This window comes from Triturus cristatus, chromosome 11 (assembly GCF_964204655.1).
Source record: "Triturus cristatus chromosome 11, aTriCri1.1, whole genome shotgun sequence".
NCBI lineage: Eukaryota > Metazoa > Chordata > Amphibia > Caudata > Salamandridae > Triturus > Triturus cristatus.
The window spans coordinates 57,389,748-57,412,391 of record NC_140594.1 but is presented as its reverse complement, the minus strand read 5'-3'; the positions used below and the strand labels follow the sequence as shown (position 1 = coordinate 57,412,391).

The 22,644-nt window shown below is 53.1% G+C and overlaps 1 protein-coding gene across 1 annotated transcript in view; it reads left to right on the top strand.

The window, feature by feature from the left end:
* TXNRD2 (thioredoxin reductase 2) overlaps nt 1-22,644 on the top strand; it is a 683,633-nt gene that overhangs the window by 569,915 nt on the left and 91,074 nt on the right. The window contains exon 14 of the mRNA XM_085634274.1: nt 9,688-9,780. Coding sequence (XP_085490400.1) covers nt 9,688-9,780 — 93 coding nt within the window. The remainder of the gene's footprint in view (nt 1-9,687; nt 9,781-22,644) is intronic.

Genomic DNA, 22,644 nt, shown 5'->3' with positions numbered 1-22,644 from the left:
TGAGTGTACAGTCCTTGTTTACAAATCGATCAGTGTTTATGCTACAGAGTTAAGGATATGAATGTAAGGCCTGGCAATTCCCCATTTCATAGTCCTTTTTTCATTACTGCTGGATCTGAGACCTAGCAGGACCTGCCTTACTTAGCGCTTTGTGTTTGCCCCCATACCACTTGTACTGTGCTGAGAAACACCATAAATGCATCAGAAGCTCGAAAGTGAATTTCTTTATATCCCAGCTACACCAAGCAAAAAACAGACCTAAAAAACTCTTTGAACTGGTCAAACAACAATCAAACAATCAACCTAACTCAGCAATAACTGGGTCCAATCTAGTGCCAAACTGAGAGGAATTTGCCTCCTCCTTCCTGGGAAAGACAGGAACAATCGATAAGGACCTGCAGACAGCAAGGGAACTCCTTCCAGTTATACTGCCAGTCAGCCCCCGCTCCCGAATTGCTGAACCACCTGGTCCCTCAGGACATACCCCCAAAACAATGCTTCCTGGAATACAGTAAAAACCCTCAGCGAACACAACATTCTCATCATCCTCACAGCGCTTAAACCCTCAAACCATTTCATCGAACCGTTACCATCATTCATCTTCACGGAAGTCAAATCTTCTTTATTCCCACTTTGGACCAAGGTTATCAAAGCCTCACATCAGCAGGGCTCTATCCCAGACTGCCTAAAAGTAGGTCAAGTAATTACTATTCTGAAAAAACCTATTGCAGATCACTTGGACCCAAACAACTTGCGCCCTATTTCCAATATTCCAGTGTTAGCTAAACTCATTCAAAAATGTGTCCAGTTCCATCTTTGCGACCATATTGAACATTTACAACTTCTTGGCCAATTTCAATCCGGCTTCCATCAAGGCCACAGTACTAAATCGGCACTCACGTACATAGTGGACGACATGCTAAAAATGTTGGATCAGAACAATTCCGGCCTTCGAATCCTCCTAAACTTATCATCTGCCTTCAATACTGTTGACTATGTGTCTTCTTGACTTACATGAATGACGGATGGGGCTCTCAGGACCCGTACTAAACTGGTTCACCTCATTTCTCTACAACAGAACTCGAAGAATAAAGGTTAACCAGTCCCTATCCAATGCCACACCGGTCACGTTGGGGGTTTCGCAAGAGTCATCTCTCTCGCTTACCCTCTTCAACCTATTCATGGAGCCTTTAGCTGAAATCTTGAACTCCGCCAACATTCATTACCACACGTATGCTGATGACATACAATTGTACTTGGAAAGTTCTTTCCCTGAAAACATTAGGTCCCTCAACCAAACTCTACTAGAAACACAAAACTGGCTAACCCGCAACCACCTCAAACTTAATGCCATCAAAACGGAATTCCTATAATCATCCCACCCAGTCACTCGCCCAATATCCCTGTATGGATGAATCGTGTACCTGCTCTTAACTGCTCACCACGCATTATCGACTCCACAAGATCTCTGGGAATTACACTTGACAAGAACTTGAACGTGCAGGATCACATCAGTGCCGTCGTCAAAAGAGCAAACTATCAAATGAATATTTTAAGAAAATTAAATCCTTTCCTCCCTCAAGACGATTTAAAATCAGTGGTCCAAGCTCTAGTCATCCCAGGTTGGACTATGGAAGTGCAACCCTTTGTGGCCTTCCCAAATCCAAGTTGGCACCTCTAAGGGCTTCTCTCAGCGCGGCTGCCAGACTCCTCAAACGAGCAAAAAGAAACAATCACATCACCCCGGAAAAGAAAGCCCTAAAATGGCTCCCTTATGAGGCAAGGATGCAGTTACAAATTGCCTGCTTGACGCACAAAGCACTTCATTGGAACACCCAAAAGGTACTTGGCTCAAAATCTAGAATTATCTGGTGTTGGAGCCGGCCTCGTGGCGTGGTCCTGTTCCCCCTCGCCAAGCCGCACGAGGTCCCCTGCACCTCGGGGCTCCTCCATTTTGGATTGTACGTGACTCTGCGCACCAGCCTACGTGACCCCGCTCAACCCGGACTCGGCCCCAGCAAGCCCCGACATCAAGGCACCAGCAACTGGCCAGGGGGTACCACGTGAACCCTTCCCCACTCCCGGCGGAGGGCAGTATCGATGGGACCCCCAACCGTCCTCCCACACCTAGGTGCGATCGCCCCACAGCTCTCCTGGGCCTGGCGCCTCTCCTGCTGGGCGTCTGGCCGCTCCCGACCCGGCCTCTCCGCCCCCCCCCCCCGGGGCGCAAGGGTCCAGACATCAAAGGGCTCCAGACCTATATCTGGGGCGACCCTGCAACAAGACAGCAGTTGTATCCCAGAGTCCAGAGCCCTGCTGATCGGATCGCGGCTGACCCTACGGAGAAAGACTCATCCTGGAACCACGCTCTGAGCCCTGCTGACTACGTCGCGGCTCCACTGTGCTTAAAGACCTTTACGAACCTTTGGGGCCCTGCTGACGCTGTCGCGGCCCGACCTTGTTGAACTTGCCATCAGAGCCCTGCTGACCTCGTCGCGGCTCGACCGAAGCGGACCTACCACCGGAGCCCTGCTGACTGTGTCGCGGCTCGACCCAAGCGGAACTACCACCCGAGCCCTGCAGACACCGTCGCGGCTCTCCACGTCCGAGCTGCTTTGAGACCAGTACCTGCCGCTCCGATCCCCGGAGCCACCTTCGGCCTAACGCAAGGTCTGGCGCAGAGCTTCCCCGTACCAGGCTGGTACTAAGACTGTCCCTCTACCCTGTCCCTACAAAGACATTGAGACTCTTTCTGGATCTCTCGATCCCCCTGTAAATATTTCAAATGTGCTACTATTGATAAAGTACCTAGATAAGCAACTGATACGGAGTCCTGTGTGGTGGTGTTACTGGGCCTAGTACGATCAAAGGAGAAGGACCTCTCCTAGGAGGCTTCTCAGTGGCGCTCGGCTATAACTTGCGGTAGGAAGGTGCCCCGGAGTGGTCCCCCTGACCCCCCGGTGGTCCTCCCTCCAACATTTGGTGGCCAGCGACAGGATCCGAGCCAGACGCAATCGTACAGGCGAGTAACGCACCCGCTGCCTAACCAGACGTAAAAAGAAAGAGAACCATGAGCAGCTAAGAAACAACCGGGGTCGCAACCTTCCAGCAAGAAAGGTTGGAAGAATACACCCACAAAGAATTGAAGCAATTCTGCAAGGACAAAGGGATCCCAACCACAGGATTGGGCACCAAGGAAGAAATGCAGAAAGCCCTGAAAGCCTGGGCAGAATCCGAGGCCAGTCCACCCCAAGGCGAAGGGACCTCGGCCCGGAACGAAAACTTGCCGCCGACCATGACCCCGGCAGATGGGGGACGAAGCATCCCGGAAGCCGGCCTATCCCACGAAGAAATGCGAGAACGGGAGAGGGTCCGGACACACGAATTGGAACTCGCACGACTCCGGCTGGACGGTGAACTCCTGCTGGCGGAGAAAAAGTTGGCCTTGGAGCAACTACGGCTGCAGGAGGAAATCGAAGAAAAGAAACGGCATCGAGAACTAGAAGAGAAACGGCTAACCCTCGAGCACGAGAGGGGCCTCAAGGAACTCGAACTGAAATCCAAAACGGGGGAGACCAGCACCCCCGGATCCCGGGATGCTCTGCCCCTGACCAAGCCAAAGGTTCATATCCCCAAGGATGTCGTCAAGGAGTACTATAAAAACGACGACATCCAGCAATGGTTCCGAGCATACGAGGTAGCCATGACCTCCCATCGGGTACCCCGGAAGGATTGGGGTGCCGGCCTATGGGGGAGGTTCCTCAGCGAGGGCCGGGATACCCTGCTGCAACTCCCCGACGCGGTGATGACCTCGTACGACCACATGAAAGAGGCCCTACTCACCCGCTACGGACTATCAGCCGAGATGTACCGGCAGTGCTTCCGGGACTGCAAGAAGCTCCCCGGTACCACATGGGTCGAATACGTGGACTTCTTCAGCAGAGCCTTTGAAGGGTGGATAAGAGGGAGCAAGGTCACCTCGTACAACGAACTGTTCGACCTCATTGTCTGGGAGCACCTCGCCAACAACTGCTTTGTCGAACTAAGGCAACACCTCCTTGACAGCAAACTGACCGAGCCCCGGAAGCTCGCCGCCGAAGCCGACCGATGGGTCAACACCCGGGTCCCCCGTAACCCCGTGGGGGACTACCAACGGAGTACCACGGGACCTCCTCGCCAGCGGGGCGGAGGAGGAGGGTCCCACCGCAGTCGAGAATTCCCGGCCGGACCGCCCCGAAGCCCGCCACGAGGCCAAGCCGCCAACCACACGTCCCCGACCCTGGTCCGTAGGGGGACCCCCATCGCCAGGCCTGGACCCCGACCAACAGTGACCTGCTTCGGCTGCCAACAGACAGGCCACTATGCGAGCGACCCGGCCTGCCCCGTGAACCGACGAAACGGGACCGCTGGGCCCCCTCCCCGAAAAATAGCCGCCGCAGCCCTGGGGGAAGGAGAAGAAGAGGAGGAAAACCGCGACGTAGGGTCCCCCGAGTGGGAACCGGCTGCCATGTCACTCGCATGCCTGGGCACCCGAGAAATGGTGCCCCGAGCCCCCATCCCGAGCAACACCCAGAAGTACCAGCAGTGGGTCACCATCAATGGGCAACGGGCCGAAGCCCTCCGTGACACTGGGGCCAGTGTGACCGCTGTCCGCTGCCACCTGGTGACCCCCGAACAGATCCTGCCGCATGTCCTATAACCTGTCCGGACCGCGGACAACACCGAAAGCATGTGCCGGATGGCCCGGATCCCCTTCGAGTGGGGAGGAGTGTCAGGCACCCTGAAAGTAACTATCCGCGACGACGCTCCAGTGGACTGCCTCCTGGGGAACGACCTAGAGAGCTCCCCCTGGGCCCAGGTGGAGCGCCGAGAGCATCTGGGGATGCTAGGGCTGCCCGAATGGGCCTGCACCACCACCCAGTCCATGACCGCCCAACCAGCCGCTGCAGCGGCCCCCGTCGAGCCTGCGGGTCCAGAACTGCCACCCTCCTCCGGCACGGAGGAGCCTGACGATGAGGCCGTGCCATCCGAACTTTCCCCCGACGAGGCCGCCTCCCTCAGCGAGATCCCCGAGCTGGCCCAGTGGCGCCACGACGGGGGCCCCACCCGCGAACAGTTCCAACAAGAACAGAAGGCCTGCCCGTCCCTCGAGGGGGCCCGACAGCAAGCGGCCGCCCAGGCCACGGGGGACCCCACGGGAACCCACTGGATCTATTGGGACAATGACTTGTTATATAGCGAACAGAAAGTTGCCGAACTAGGAGCTGGCCGTGTGTTGGTGGTTCCCCTCCGATTCCGAGAGTTCCTCCTGAACCTGGCGTATGACGTGCCCCTCGCCGGACACCTCGGGCGAGACAAGACCTACAGCCGCTTGGTGACCCATTTTTATTGGCCTCGAATGCGGAGAGACGTGGACCACCACTGCCGGTCCTGCCAGACCTGCCAAGCCAGCGGGAAGACTGGGGGGTCGAGTCAAGGCCCCCCTCCAACCATTTCCAGCCGTTCACACCCCGTTCGAATGGGTAGGGATCGACATCGTGGGGCCCCTCGACCCCCGAACCGCCCTGGGCCACCGCTTCATCCTGGTACTGGTCGACCACGCCACCCGATACCCAGAGGCCATCCCCCTCCGAACTGTGACAGCTCCAGTGGTGGGCCGGGCCCTGGTGGGCATCTTCTCCAGGGTGGGGTTCCCCCGAGAAGTGGTGAGCGACAGGGGTACGAACTTCATCTCGAAATACATGAGATCCCTCTGGCAACAATGCGGGGTCACCTACAAGTTCACCACCCCTTACCACCCCCAGGGGAACGGACTGGTCGAGCGGTTCAACAGAACCCTGAAAGGAATGATCAAGGGCCTGGAAGAGCCCCTGAGGAGGAGATGGGACGTCCTGCTGCCATGCCTCCTGTTCACCTATCGAGAGGTTCCACAGAAATCCCTGGGCTTCAGCCCCTCCGAACTGTTGTATGGGCACCCCGTCCGAGGGCCCCTCAGCCTGGTCAAAGAGGGCTGGGAGGCGAGCGTCCAAGATGCCCCCCCCCCCCCCCCCCCCCCGACGTCTACAGGTACCTCTGGACCCTGCGGAACCAGACTCGGAAGTTCCGGGCCCTGGCAGAAGCCAACCTCGAAGCCAGCCAAGAAGACATGAAACACTGGTATGACGAAAATGCCTCGACCATCGAGTTCGAGCCGGGCCAGCAAGTCTGGGTCATGTCGCCCGTGGACCCCTGCGCCCTTCAGGAAAAATGGACCGGGCCCTTCAAGGTGGTTGAGAAGAAGAGCCTCGTCACCTACTTGGTCGACATGGAGTCCCCAAGGAACCCCCTCCGGGTCCTACACGCCAACCGGCTCAAGCCCCACTTTGCCCGAACCGAACTAAGCCTGCTGCTGGCTACCGACGATGGGGGCGAAAGCGACTCCGAGCCCCTACCCGACCCCCTGGGGTCCTCGGACCAAGACGGCTCCATGGAGGGCGTCAAACTCTCCACCACCCTGACCCCAGAACAGCGCCATGACTGCCGGCAGCTGCTGCAACCCTTCGCTGCCCTCTTCTCTCTCACGCCCGGGGTGACCCCCTGGTGCGTCCACGACGTGGATACCAGGGACAGCCCCCCTGTGCGACACCGCGCCTACAGAGTGCCCGACCGGGTCCGAGCCTGCATACAAACGGAGGTCTCCAAGATGCTCGCCCTCGGAGTCATCGAGCCCTCCGACAGCCCGTGGGCCAGCCCTGTGGTCTTGGTGCCGAAGGCTGCCGCCCCCGGCACCCCCCCGGAACTCAGATTTTGTGTGGACTACAGAGGCCTAAACGCAGTCACCAAGACCGATGCCCACCCCCTGCCACGGGCAGACGAGCTGATCAACCGCTTAGGGGCCGCCCGCTACCTAAGCACTTTTGATCTCACCGCTGGGTACTGGCAGATCAGGCTCACCCCCGGCACCCAGGAACGATCCGCATTCTCCACCCCCGATGGGCACTACCACTTTCGGGTGATGCCCTTCGGTATGAAGAACGCCCCAGCGACCTTCCAGAGACTGGTGAACAAGGTCCTGGCCGGACTAGACGCCTTCAGCGCGGCCTACTTAGACGACATTGCAGACTTCAGCAACCACTGGGCCGCGCACCTAGGACACCTCAGAGAAGTCCTGGCCGCTCTCCAAAGGGCCGGGCTCACGATTAAGGCCAGCAAGTGCCAGATCGGTCAAGGATCCGTGACCTATCTGGGCCATCATGTGGGGAGTGGCCAGGTGGCGCCCCTCCAGTTGAAGGTCGATGCCATCCAGGCGTGGGAGCCCCCTGCCACCCAAACAGCTGTCCGGGCCTTCTTAGGCCTCACAGGCTACTACCGGCGATTTATCAAGGACTATGGTAGTATTGTGGGCCCCCTCACGGAGCTCACTTCCAAAAAGCAGCCCAAGACGGTGCACTGGACACCCCGCTGTCAGACCGCTTTTGAAACCCTCAAGGCGGCAATGTGTGCTGCCCCTGTACTACAGGCCCCTGACTACGGCAAGGAATTCGTGGTTCAGACAGATGCCTCGGAGTACGGGGTTGGGGCGGTCCTCTCCCAGATGGACACCGAGGGCCTCGACGGACCTGTGGCCTTCATCAGCCGCTGACTGCTGCCCCGAGAACAGAGGTGGAGCACCATCGAGCGGGAGGCCTTCGCTGTGGTATGGGCTCTCAAAAAGCTCCGGCCCTACCTTTTCGGCACCCACTTCCGAGTCCAGACTGACCACCGGCCCCTGCGGTGGCTAATGCAGATGCGGGGCGAGAACCCCAAATTGTTGCGATGGTCCATCTCGCTGCAAGGGATGGACTTCACCGTAGAGCACCGGCCCGGCAACGACCACGCCAATGCCGACAGCCTATCCAGATTCTTCCGCCTCGGCGAGGAGAACCCCCAAGGAGATGGGTGACTCTCCCTGCCTTCAGCTGGGGGGGACGCTTGTTGGAGCCGGCCTCGTGGCGTGGTCCTGTTCCCCCTCACCAAGCCGCACGAGGTCCCCTGCACCTCGGGGCTCCTCCATTTTGGATTGTACGTGACTCTGCGCACCAGCCTACGTGACCCCGCTCAACCCGGCCTCGGCCCCAGCAAGCCCCGACATCAAGGCACCAGCAACTGGCCAGGGGGTACCACGTGAACCCTTCCCCACTCCCGGCGGAGGGCAGTATCGATGGGACCCCCAACCGTCCTCCCACACCTAGGTGCGATCGCCCCACAGCTCTTTTGGGCCTGGCGCCTCTCCTGCTGGGCGTCTGGCCGCTCCCGACCCGGCTCCAGACCTATATCTGGGGCGACCCTGCAACAAGACAGCAGTTGTATCCCGGAGTCAAGAGCCCTGCTGATCGGATCGCGGATGATCCTACGGAGAAAGACTCATCCTGGAACCACGCTCTGAGCCCTGCTGACTACGTCGCGGCTCCACCGTGCTTAAAGACCTTCACGAACCTTTGGGGCCCTGCTGACGCTGTCGCGGCCCGACCTTGTTGAACTTGCCATCAGAGCCCTGCTGACCTCGTCGCGGCTCGACCGAAGCGGACCTACCACCGGAGCCCTGCTGACTGTGTCGCGGCTCGACCCAAGCGGAACTACCACCCGAGCCCTGCAGACACCGTCGCGGCTCTCCACGTTCGAGCTGCTTTGAGACCAGCACCTGCCGCTCCGATCCCCGGAGCCACCTTCGGCCTAACGCAAGGTCTGGCGCAGATCTTCCCCGTACCAGGCTGGTACTAAGACTGTCCCGCTACCCTGTCCCTACAAAGACATTGAGACTCTTTCTGGATCTCTCGATCCCCCTGTAAATATTTCGAATGTGCTACTATTGATAAAGTACCTAGATAAGCAACTGATACGGAGTCCTGTGTGGTGGTGTTACTGGGCCTAGTACGATCATAGGAGAAGGACCTCTCCTAGGAGGCTTCTCAGCGGCGCTCGGCTATAAATTGCGGTAGGAAGGTGCCCCGGAGTGGTCCCCCTGACCCCCCGGTGGTCCTCCCTCCAACATCTGGTGAATGCAGACCCTCTAGAAGCAACAGCACCTTGGTACTGAAACCACAGAAATTCCATAAAAGAAAACTTGCAGCAGAGCCTTCTCGGGTACGGCCCCTAGAATTTGGAATTCCTACCACCCAAAAGCAGTCTGATGCCCTCAACGGTACCTTTCAAAAATGAAGTACAATTACTACTTATGAAAAAATTCCTTCACTAGATCACCGAGTTTGACTAATGATCTACACCCATGACTACTACTAGTCTGTCTGACCTTGCCCATTATCTAGTTGGTCTGTCCTAGAAATATTACCTTCCTCAATGTCAGAACTTTGACAGTTTGTACTACACTTGATTATGTATGTTATTGCTCGTTTTCTTTTCTTTCCCGATCACGTTGACCTTTGATCGACTCCCATGAATACTGCTAGACTGTCGGACCATGTTCAGTGTCCCGTCGATTTGTCCTAGAGATTTTACCTTCCTCAGTCTGTGAATCTACACTGTTTTTACCTCTCATGATTATGTTGTCGGTTGCGTTCTTGTTTTCCTTTTTGTTCCGACCATCTGTAAAGCGCTGTGATACCCTCACGGGTCAAGTTTGTGCTATATAAAACTTTATAAATAAATAAAAAAATGAGTACTTCTGTTGGCCAAGACTAATACCTGCTTTCATCTCCTGGGGCTGTTCAGGTGCCTACCACTGTCTTCACCCCTCTGGAATATGGATGTGTGGGACTGTCAGAAGAGGAAGCCATTGAGCGCCACGGGGAGGACAACATTGAGGTAAGACTACAGGACCCGTTCACTTGGTGTTGTATCCAGTAAGGTGAGGTAAGAGATTGGCGAAAACAATGGAACGAGTTAAACTCTCACCACTGATGTATGCAGTGATCTGCAGGTCATTGTTATGAATCTGGGCAAGCCTTACATCCGTTTAAGGTCAGTGAATGGAGTGTTATGAATTGTTTAATAATAACTGCTGTTATTTTCAGAGCTTAGAAACCTCAGCTTCGCAGTTTTAAGCGCTCTATAAAAAGCGAAATGATATATTATTTTTATCTCATACCACAGGAGGGTGAAGGCTCAAGAGGTATATATTTGCAGTTTTGGGGCACTGGATGACAAACAAAGGCCTCCTCCAGGCTGTCCTGCAGGGGCAGTTTAGACCTCATCAGGGTGAAGCAGAACGGGCGGTCTCAGTCTGCCACCAGAGATGGGGGTGTTCTGCATTGTTCCTCACCCAGGTATTATGTGCATCAGCAGTGGTACCTCCCTACCAGTACTGTTTCAACAGAGCGAAGGGCTGACTGAGGTCAAATGAGGCAGGAGACACCTGAAAGAGAAGACGGTGCCTGGCACAGGTCAGACCTGTGGAACAAACCATCATAACGTGACATATAGGACATACCACTGACATCAGGTGCGAAATAACCCATCAGGATGCATTGTCTCCTCCTGCAAGGAAGCAAAGGTTAGGTTCACAGGGTGCTTAACTATCTACATCCCACATCCTCAGTTCCCTTCCCAGGAGCTCATGTTGATGGTGGTTATTGGGGTGCTCCAAGGCGGGTTGTGTAGTCTGGTGCCCTCAGCAGTACCAGAGTCAAATGGAAGGCAGCGAGGGATGATAGGTGCAGTCAGGTCTGCAGCACAGAAAGCAAAACCACAGTGCGGGGTGTGAAGCTGGCAGGCGGGCATGGTGAGCTGAAGGAGTGGGAACTGGAGGTACTCAAACTTATTGAGGCGCGGATGCGGCCGCAGAGCGGTTCAGCTCCCTGTGGAGCCTTCCAGGACTGCCCAAGGCTGAAGGAGGACTTGGCCAGTCGTGGTAAAAGGTTGGAGAGTTTGCACGAGCTGCATCACCGCCTTGGGCCTTGAGTAGTCTCTCAGGCTGTCTTAATCGGGACGTAGCTTGGTTGTTAAGACTTGGGGGAGTGAGCTATAGATTTTCCGACAGTCACTATAACATATCATGTTTGTCATTGTATAGGAAGCAGTGCATGAGGGGGGCTTAGGGGCCAGTGGAAAGGGGACGGAGTGCTGATTGTAAGGAGTACTTAAAACACAGTGTTTGGTAAAATAAGTATGTTTCAAGACCTTCAAAACAGAGATGAAAGTGTGTGTGTGTTTTTATCTGAGAAAGTATTTATAAATATAAGATGAAATCGAGCAACATCTTGCAATGCCCGACTGAAAGCTCCTGTACCCAACTATTTATTAACTCATACATTTATTAGGTTGGTGAGCCCCCCCAAACACCCCACCGAAGCTACGCCCGTGGTCTGAATATCTTCAACCTAACACTGGTGGACATCCAAACCATACGGGTTGTTGTACGCGGCTATAGAGTCGGCTGTTGTACGCGGCTATAGAGTATTGGGTGAACTCAGCGAGTATACTGTGCTTTATCATTTTTATAGAGTACCCTACGCATTGAGTTACTTAATCGAAGAGTTAGCTTCTCCAAACACTTGGTGTAAAAAGTTAGACTAAAGAAGGCAAGATACAGTATGACAGGTGAAGTGGGAATCTTCCTTGGTTGAATGGTAGTTGTTGATTACCTGGTGTTGTAATTCTTGTAGTTTTAATCTACTAGTGATTCCAGTAGTTTCAAAGAAGTAGTAGAACCAGGAGTAGTGGCACAAATATCAGTAGTAGAATTTAACTATTCTTAATTTGCGATTCCTTAACAGGAATGTACAGAAGTGGGTTTAGTAAAAGCACATCGACTTTTACTGAATGCAATTTTATTTTGCAAACCGACCTATGTACTAATAGGTTGGTTATCCAAATACAGAATCATGGTGGGTCATAATATGGCCTACCTCATTTTTATGCATGAGATAGGTCGTAGATAGTGATCCACTACGATTGGCTACATTCACAGACACGGTGGCGTGCTGGGGTCAGCTGACCACTATCTCTGTGATTGCTTTTAAATACAGCATTTTTTTAATGCAGATAGTTTTTCTCAGAGGAAAATGGTATGTGTTAAAAAGAAAATACAGAAGCCTTTTTTATGAGCAGGCAGTGGTCTCACGGACTGCAAAGCATTAATAAATAAATACATTAGTAAATACCTTAAAGTTTCACTATCTGAAAGGGACGCCTCCAAATACTAATCGTTATTTATTACCAAACCAAAGTCGTGTTTCTGTAAGATTCTGTAACATCTTCCCGAATCACCATTTGTCTTTGCGGAGTGTAAAAATGCCATTTTGCGGTCAGAAGGCTCTGATTATATGACTCGGAGCCTTACCAACTGCAAATTTGCGTTAGATATGAGGGCCTTGGTATTCTGTTTGACTTCTTGAAAACAGAGTCCAGATCCTCCTCAAATGGATGGAGATCTTTGGTGCCTCCTAGCAGTCTAGAACGCGAATTAAAACTGAAACGCACGGCAGGATCTCTAGGCACCTTGGTCCGGCCTAGCACCCTGGACGTGTTAAATGGTAGCGGCACCTTCAGTCGATAACCTTCAAGTATTGCCCGGCGGTAATCGCCTCTTATACCATTCGATAATTAACCAACAAAAGAGGCAGGCGCCGGAGACTGGAAGGCAGGAAACAAAGTTTTATTCTGTCGGAGCAGAACACGTCAGATCGGACAGCAAGGTATCGTCTCGAGGTGCTCTAACCACATCTCTGAGGCCTAGCCTCTTATACACAGGTTTATTGCTTTATTACACGTGATACATTCTTGTTGAGGCTTTGATGTACGGAAAGACATCCTTGGAATCCCCACTTCAAGCTTGTTCCCACACATATCTACAGTAGAAGTCTCCACCCCACCCACAGTAGGAGATGGCTATCACACAGCTGGACATTCCGCCAATTCCCGGGGGTGTGTGCGACTGGTCGGGTCTCAGGGGGTGGGGGCCTTGATCTACTGTAATCCCTTTGATGTGAGGTGTTTTCCCTTACAGTAGGGGCAATAAACTGCATCCGCAGGGCTAGGTGATGGCCTAGGATCGGTTCGGACAATCGGGCGCAGAGGAAGGGGGTTATCAAAAGGACGTATGACCATGTATGGGATGAAAGGAGGTGTTGGTCAGGCGCGGGATGTGGTTCCATGGCAGGGTCGCGCAGAAGGAGAGGGTTTATGGCCCATGTATGAGAGAGCGGGGGGTGGCCGGCGCGCGGGGGACGTTTGCAGCGCCTGAGGGGCACGCTGGCGATCGGCAATGAGACCATGGTGCCTAAAATGGCCGGCGCGCGTTTTTTGCGTGTGGCGCTTGGGGAGAGACAAGATGGCGCAGATAATGTTCAGATACGAACTAAATTTCCACAGTCCTCCCTTTTAACATATCTCGCCAGCTTGTTTAGTTCGGATCTATCCCCATAATACCACGTACTTCTATTTCGTACAGGGCTTTCATTCGTTCTGCTTCAAAGTTCAGAGTCTTAGGGCAGATGTAGTTCGTGAAAAGTAAACATAAAGGTGGCAAGCACTGAATCCCCAGGCAACATCCACATAGAATCACAATCGGCATTAGGATAAACGTAAACCACCTCCACCCCCAGTTCTTTATTGAGTCCCAAAACCAATTCCCAAGCGACCATCCTTCTTGTTCCTGATGCACCTCTGAGGAAAGTCTGTGGAGGTGTTCGATCGCCTTGTAGACGGAGGGTGAGTTGTCCGGTACGTAGGTACAACAGCTGGACCCAATGATGCGGCATGCTCCTCCACGATCAGCCGGAACCACATCTAGAATGAGGCGGTTCTGGAGAGCCACCAGGCGGACGGCCTGAAGCTCGGCGGTGTTGTTGGTGAGGATGCCAGCCGTAATGTTCATTGTTGTTTCGACTGCCTGGGTTAAGTGCCGGATGGCACGGCTGTTCGCCATTGGACCCCAAAGTGGGACAAGTCCTTTTACTGCATCCATGAACTGTGCTCCGGTGGAGTCGGCTTGCACAATGTCCTTGGCACGTTTCTGCCGGTGGTGGTTTGCTGGAGCCACATATGTTGGAGGAAGGATAAAAGCGATGTAACAGGTGCCTCCCCAGCCTTTCGGAAGCCAGGTGTAGGCCTTAGTACCACAGACGAAGTACATATTTGGGGAGGTAACAAAGGAGGGTGGGTCGACTGAGTCCAATGTTCGGGTGATGAGGCAGGAACTGCGGCCCACCGGCTGTGTTCCCAGACCTTCGAGGCACACAAGACCTGTGATGTTGATGACGGACAGAGCCACTGTTAGGGTGGCGGCCGTTCGTTTCCGGAGGTAAGAGAAGGTGGGTCTGGCTGGGTTGTTGAACACCTGCATTTCAACTCGTTCTTTGGCAGGGATGTCCATATGAAAGGAAGGGTTTGATCTTAGAGGACAGAAGGGAGCAGAAGTTTTTCCAGTTTTGTTCAGCCAGAACCCATGGTAGAAGTGTGACACAGTTTTGCTGGAAGTGGCATTGTCCTTGTAGCTTTCTTGCAGGAGGATTAGCCAAGCGAGGCAGGAGCCATGGACAGAGAAAGGTGAGGGGATGAAAGGGATAGAGTGTCCAATGGCATGCGGTAGCAATCCACAGATCCAGCAATTAGTGGCATTGGCGGCAAGATTGTGTTGGTGGAGCAACTGCACGAAAGAGTTATTCCAGAACTCCTTACGCCTTTCTCGCAGTTGGGGAGAAAGCGAGATCAAATGGTGTTCTTTCATGGTGGTAGGTTGAACAGTGGTCAGCAATGTCTTATGAGCGGGTAAGCTCTCTTCCATGATCCAGAAGGTGGCCATGAGGAGAAGGCAAAAGAGAAGGGTAATAAAAAGCGCGATAGTCTTTGAGCTGTGCATCTTGTCAGTCTTTGGGTTTTGATAGTGGATCTTCGGACGTCCGGTTGCTTCCATCACCTTCATGTCGGGCGCTTCCATCATCTTCAAGGGACTCGGTAGCGGGCAGAACCACTGGCTTTGTTTAGTTTCTCTCCTGGAAGCCTTTTGAGGTGATTAGGCTACCGATCTGGGATCTCAACTTAGTTCGTGGTCTGCTTAGCCGAAGTTCCCTCCTTTCGTCGCAGGTTATACCCTTCTTTGGATGGCACAGTGGGGTCGGGATATTTCGTTAACTCAAATGTCTCTGTATTCTGGTAGCAGCTCAGGGATGGTCGGTCTTTGTCCGGAGGTCCTCCTTGGCCGGTGATGTTGTCGGTTGTCGTCAGGGTCGGTGATACCTTCTTACAGTGATGTGCGTGCAGCCAGTTGCGCTTCCCCTCCACTCGAAGAGCTGTTCGGGTGGTGATCAAGACTTGCAGGGGGCCCGTCCACCGGGGCTCCAGACTCCTTGCACGCTGGAAATTGCGCACTAGGACGTAATCTCCGGGTCGGATATCGTGTCCGGGACCCCTGGAAGCGTCGGGAATGGCTTGCAGCACCTGCTTATGGATAACAGACAATGTTTTAGTTTGGTTGTACAAATAGTCAGACATGAGGACGTCCGGGACGTTGCGAATGGATGTCGGTTTTGGTGCAGTCCAAAGGTTCATGGGCCGCCCGAAGACGACCTCGTAGGGGGTTAAGTGGTGTTTGGTGGGAGTGGAACGCATTGATAGCAATGCTAGCGGGAGGGCGTCTGGCCACTTCAATCCTGTGGTGGCAACTATTTTGGCCATTTTGAGCTTCAATGTGGCGTTATGTCGCTCAACCAAGCCTGCAGATTGGGGGTGGAAAACCGCGTGGAACTTTTGTTTTACACCCAACCCTTTTAAGATGAGTTGGATAACTTCGCTACGAAGTGGGGGCCGTTGTCGCTCCATAAAATTCGACAAAGACCGTAACGGGGGAAGAATTCCTTCAGTAGTACTTTTGCGGTAGTCATAGCAGTGTTGTCGCGGGTTGGGTAGGCTCCCACCCATTTGCTGAAGGCGCACACAACGACAAGTACGTACTTCAGGCTCTGGCACCTTTCTAACTGGATGTAGTCCATCTGCAGGACCTCAAAGGGATGGTTAGGAACCCCAAACCCTCCCCGGGGTACAGCAGTTCCTTTACCAGGGTTGTGTTGGAGGCATACCAGGCATTGTTGGACCAGACGTTTGGCTGAGTCTGGGATCTTATCGTTGTGCCAAACTTTGGAGATGAGTTCGATCATGGGGGCAGACCCTATGTGTGCGGGGGAGTGTCATGATCAGCATGGGAATCAGGAATGAGTCAGGTAGCAACCATTTGTTCGTGTCTTTAGTCTGCCAGCAGCCTTCATCTTCTTTCAATCCTACCCATGCCCATTCAGTCAATTTGTGTGGTGTGCTGGCTAATTGGATGTCCCTAATCGTTTCCCTGGCATCCTTCCATCTCTCAGTTTTAACCTGGTCACGTACATACGTGTCGTGGACCTATTCTCGGCTGTGGTTCGGGCTGTAATGTCAGCCAGAGCATTTCCCTGTCCTATAATGTCTGTCACCTTCTTGTGTGCCTGGCATTTGATCACAGCCAGTCGTGTGGGGAGGAGGACTGCTTCGGTCAGGGCAGAGACTAGATCTCCATGTAGGATGGGTGTGCCATGGGAAGTCAGGAATCCCCTCTCCTTCCATAGGAGTCCAAAGTGGTGAACCACCCCGAAGGCGTACTGACTGTCGGTGTAAATGTTTGCGGTTGTCCCTGCTGCTAGGATGCACGCTCGTGTGAGAGCAATCAGCTCAGCCGCCTGTGCGGATCGCTGTGTGATGCGGGCTGTTTCAACAACAGTTCGGGCCGTGGTGACTGCATAGGCAGCTGAGGTGGTGCCGTCGGGGAGCTTGATGCAGGAGCCATCTACCCACAGTTCTCCGTCAGGGTCCGAGAAGGCAGTGTCTCGGAGGTCAACCCTACTCTTGGTCTGTTCATCGGTGAGGGTCACGCAGTCATGTATAGGGGACGCATTGGGGTCAGTGTCAGGGAGAGGTAGCAGAGTGGCTGGATTCAGGGTGGTGCATCGCTTCAGCGTGATATGGGGTGCAAGCAGAGTCAGCTCGTAACCAGTCAGTCGTGCGCTAGTCAGGTGTTGAGTCTTGGTCTGGTTCAGGAGGGTGTCAACTGCATGGGGTACTAGCACGGTGAGGGGGTTTGAAAGCACGATCCCCTCACTTTGTCGGATAGAGACAGCAGTGGCGGCTACTGCTCGAAGGCAGGCGGGCAAGGCTCTGGCTACAGGGTCGAGAGTGGCAGAGAAGTAGGCGCAAGGGCGTTGCTTGGGACCTATGGACTGTGTTAGAACAGACAATGCGCACCCCTCCCTTTCGTGGGTGAAGAGAGAGAAAGGTTTAGTGTAGTCTGAGGTCCCTAGGACTGGTGCTGAACAAAGGGCATCTCGTAATTCCTTGAAGGAGGATTGGCATTCGGGTGTCCAGGGGAGGGGGAAGGGGACGTCTTTGGCCAACAGGGAAAGCAGAGGTTTTGCGATAAGACTGAAGTTTGGCAACCAATGTCGGCAGAAGGAGGTGAAGCCTACCAGGGACCGCACTTGCTTCTGAGTTTTGGGAACGGGGGTTTCTAGGATGGTCTGAATTCGATCAGGAGTAAGCTTCCTCCCATCTTTGGATAGGAGGTGGCCTAGGTATGTCACTTGGGGTTGGCAGAATTGCAACTTCTTCCTGGAGACCTTGTGACCGTTCTACGCGAGGAAGTGGAGGAGGTGGATGGTGGCTGTGACTGCGAGTGGAGTGGTGTCGGCCGCCAAAAGAATATTGACGTATTGTATTAACGCCACTCCATCTGGTAGTTGGACTGCATCTAGTTGTCTTTTGAGGGCTTGGCTATAAATGCTGGGACTCTCAGTGTAGCCTTGGGGTGCCCTACAGAATCTGTACGAACGGGCTTTTAAGGTGAAGCCAAAAAGGTAGCGGCTGTCTGGGTGGATGGGGATGGAAAAGAATGCGTTCTTGAGATCAATAACAGTGAAGGTAGTGGCAGTGGATGGAATCAGGGTGAGGATGGTGGTGATATCTGAGACTACGGGGTACTGAGGTATGACTACTTTGTTAACTTCTCGTAAGTCAACAATGAAGCGGTATGCTTTCCCATCTCCTTCGCCTTGTTTCTTTACAATGGGTAGGATAGGGCTGTTGCAAACATTACTGACTACTTCTTCTACCACTCCTGCGTCGACTAGGGACTGGATGATTTCCACCAATGCCTTCTCGCCTTCGGGCGATATGCGATACTGTGGAAGCTTTGGGAGCACCGCCACCGGTTGGACAGTTATGTGTACAGGGTCGATCACCATGCGTCCTACGTCTGAGTCGGTTTTAGCCCACAGGTGTGAGGGTAACGTGTCGAGTAGGGACAAGTCAGCATCGGTTATAGAGAACATACGTCGCGTGAGACAAGGCCTGAACAGATCTGGGTTATCGAGCAGTATAACTCGGACTCCATCTGGGGAACATCTGATGGTAGCTCGGAAATGTTTTAGTAAATCAAGACCCATAATAGCGTCGGGGGTGTTGGAGGAGAGCAGAAACGTCGTGTCAGTGGTGTTATTTTCCAAGTCAAAGGAGATTGGTGCGGACAAGGGATTAGTGGAGGGCGTTCCATCGAAGCCTATTGAGGTTACGTGTGAGCCAGACAAGGGTGCCCTCGGAATCAGTCGTTTAGATAATGCACTACGTGTCGCCCCGGTATCTACCAAAAATGGAGACTTTGTGCCCAGGACCTTAGCAGTGACGTGAGGACCTTGCTGGTCAACACGGAGTTCGACTGGATCCCTCCCTTGCCCCTGGCGGTCCTATGCGAAGTCATGGGCGTTTTCATAGTCGGACTGCTGACACTGGTTCTGTCGGGGGCGATCAAAGGTGTTTGGTCTGCCTGGCCTGTCGTCGTTGGTGGTGTCGTTCGTGTACCCTCGTCCCTGTCCTCTATTTCTGGGGCTATTTGCTATGTCTCTTGTGTCCCTATTCTTGTTCATATCCAGAAGGACCGGGCACTGGGATTTCCAGTGTCCAAACCCTTTGCAGAACGCGCACTGATTCTCGTCTAAGTCCCTGCGTCCACCGTAGGGTGTGGGTGCATGGTCTCTAGGGGGTAGTTTTCTAGGAGCAGTCGGTTGGTAATTTCCCTTGGGAGGTTCCCTTCCTATGGTCACCCCTTGCAGCTGTGCGATCATTACCCTTTCCTTCAGTTCCTTTTTCTTTCTCTCGGACGCCCTATCGTCCTCATTCTTTTGGTGTTCGTAGTACTGGGCCATCTGGAGGATAGCCGCGGGTTTGGAGGCTGCCCAACTACTCTCGCTGGTCTGTAACTTCTGGGAGACGTCCTGTGACAGACCCTTCACATAATTCTGGACAAAGAGGTGATGTCCGGTTGCAGTGGCCATGTCCTGGCCACTATAATCGGAAAACACTGTTTCGAATCGAGAGAAGTATTCGGACACATCCTCCTGGGGTTTCTGGCGGCAAGCCGTCACTATCGACCAGTCTACCTTCCTTTCTGGGATTAGGGTCTTCAATTTCTGTACAATCTTGTCTGGGAGTTCCAATATGGCCTTTAGAGGTTTCTGTCCAGGTCCTCGCTGTTTGTCTATGGTATCGAGTTGTGCCCAGGTATGTCCGAACGGCTCAGCGTGGTCGACTTTCCGGATTTGCTTGCACACATCCGCCGGCAGACACAACCCGAAGAACAAATCGATATCCGCCAAGGTCATTATAGTTGAACCTAAGGCCGTACCTAGTTCTGTGTAAAAGGCAGTCGGGTTCTTTCTTAAGTCGGGTAGGGTTTTTCTAAAGGTCAAGATGTCTTGTCGGTCCCATGGCTGATAGACCCAGTTATATACAACCCTTCCCTTCGCATCTTGGTGGTTGATGTCGTCGTGTGTTCCCTGACCTCGTGGGGGGACCCAGTAAGGAGCAGCTTCCTTGATGGGCATCATGGTATCAGCTTTTCCTGCCTGGGGTTCAGTCGCTATGGGGGTCTCTGCCTTGGTTGTCTGTCTGTGTTTTTAAGATGCCGGAAGACTTCGAGTGTACGAGTGAAGAGGTCCGTTACATCGCTCTCTCCCCCCTCCCTCCCCAATATCTACCTTCCTATACAAGGTCGCTAAGCCTTCGGGACCTCGATCTTGGTACCTATCCTCATAGGCATTCAGGGTGTGATAACAAAGTCGTACGACAAAGTGTCGTCTGTGGTTGTCGGCATGCGAGTTATACATGTCTGTTACATACTCCTCACTTTCCTTCCGTTCTACTAGTGTTCTTACTACCTTATCGATTTTGGCTCGTTCATCCTTTGTTAGTCGATTCACTCTGGCGGAATCCCTCTTTCTCATCTCAGGGTCATCTAACGTTATTGCTAACGTTGTGTTCAGTACAAGTGGCTCGGCCGGCGCGGAGGCCGTGAGGACCGAGGCCCTGGTACTGCTTTCGCTTGCGTTCGGGGGTTGCGGGTGCTGCACTATGGGTTGGGAGGGAGCATATGGAGGGGGCATGTAGATGATCGGGGGATCTAATAGTAATTCGTCATTCACTCGTTGCTTGGAAGGTAACTCAGGGTAGAGCGTAGAGGAGGTCCTAACAGGGCACTGGCCTGATGTTTCAAACTCTTGTTTTAGTTTAGCTTCCTTTCTCTCCTTTATCTCTTCCTCTAACTTTCTAGCGGCAAGGTGAGCTGCCTTACGCAATTCCTTTTCTGCTTTTACTTCTTCCCTCTTTTTCCGTTGTGTTGCTTCTTTGCGCCACATGCCGATACTGTCAAGCATAGTAGGCGTCGTTTTATTACTACGTAGAGCTATTTCTAGCGTTTCTATTTTATGATCATCAAAGGATCCCATCAGTGGCCACTGACTCTCGGGGTCCTTCTTTGTATATTTATGCCATAGTTTGCTATAAGCTACGGCGACTAGTCCATATTTAGTAAACATGTCCTTATTAGGGGTGCCTTCCAGTGGAGCCGGATGGTTCATCTCTAATAAGCGGTCCGGGCATAACCAACTACCAATCAGTGGGGAGAAGATAGGCATGACGGGTTACAACGGGGACAAAAGTCTGCACTACCTATCTTTTCACTGCTTGCAAAGACTAGATAGAATATCTCTATTCTACGTTATTTGCAAGTAGAGAATACCTCCAAAGAACCAATATCGAACAACCAGTGTTCGGACAATCAATCAATCAAATGGTGAGAAAGAGATAGGCACGACGGGGACAAAAGTCTGCGTTACCTACCCTTCACTATTTGCAAAGACTAGACAGAATCTTTCTATTCTTCGTTATTTGCAAACAGAGAATATCTCAAAGAACCAATATTCTTCAAAACAATCAATGTTCGGACAATCAATCAGTGGGGAGAAAAAAAATAGGCACGACGGGTTACAACGGGGACAAAAGTCTGCGTTACCTACCCTTCACTATCTGCAAAGGAAGAGAGAGTATTTCTACTCTTCCCCGTTTGTAGACAGCGAATATCTCAAAAAGAACAATCAAGTAAGCAATACTAGTATTTTCAATCAATCAATCAATCGTTTCGCAATTCGTCGTGTTACACGACCTTACCCGGACCGCATGGACAGTTTCTCGTCTTCCGCCTCCAGCGCCCGATCGTCCTCTACTCTCCGTATTTGCCGCGGCACTCCTGACGGTTCCCAGTCAGGACCGTAGATCACTCGAGAGAGGTCTGTTCGGAACCAGTGAAGTTCGGATGATCGGCTGCCAGACGAGGGTCTATCAGGCAGGAGCTCTTCCCGATCGTTGCAGTCGTTCACTTTGTCGTCAGGACCTCTCCCACTGGATCCACGTGTCGCTGATGGGCCCCACGCTTGGGACGCCAATTGTTAAATGGTAGCGGCACCTTCAGTCGATAACCTTCAAGTATTGCCCGGCGGTAATCGCCTCTTATACCATTCGATAATTAACCAACAAAAGAGGCAGGCGCCGGAGACTGGAAGGCAGGAAACAACGTTTTATTCCGTCGGAGCAGAACACGTCAGATCGGACAGCAAGGTATCGTCTCGAGGTGCTCTAACCACATCTCTGAGGCCTGGCCTCTTATACACAGGTTTATTGCTTTATTACACGTGATACATTCTTGTTGAGACTTTGATGTACGGAAAGACATCCTTGGAATCCCCACTTCAAGCTTGTTCCCACACATATCTACAGTAGAAGTCCCCACCCCACCCACAGTAGGAGATGGCTATCACACAGCTGGACATTCCGCCAATTCCCGGGGGTGTGTGCGACTGGTCGGGTCTCAGGGGGTGGGGGCCTTGATCTACTGTAATCCCTTTGATGTGAGGTGTTTCCCTTACAGTAGGGGCAATAAACTGCATCCGCAGGGCTAGGTGATGGCCTGGGATCGGTTCGGACAATCGGGCGCAGAGGAAGGGGGTTATCAAAAGGACGTATGACCATGTATGGGATGAAAGGAGGTGTTGGTCAGGCGCGGGATGTGGTTCCATGGCAGGGTCGCGCAGAAGGAGAGGGTTTATGGCCCATGTATGAGAGAGCGGGGGTGGCCGGCGCGCGGGGGACGTTTGCAGCGCCTGAGGGGCACGCTGGCGATCGGCAATGAGACCATGGTGCCTAAAATGGCCGTCGCGCATTTTCTGCGTGTGGCGCTTGGGGAGAGACAAGATGGCGCAGATAATGTTCAGATACGAACTAAATTTCCACAGACACTATGAACTGAGATAAATGCCTTACCATGGCACCCCTGATGATGATTCTAGATCATATCTTTCAGCGAAGATTCTTAATTTTATT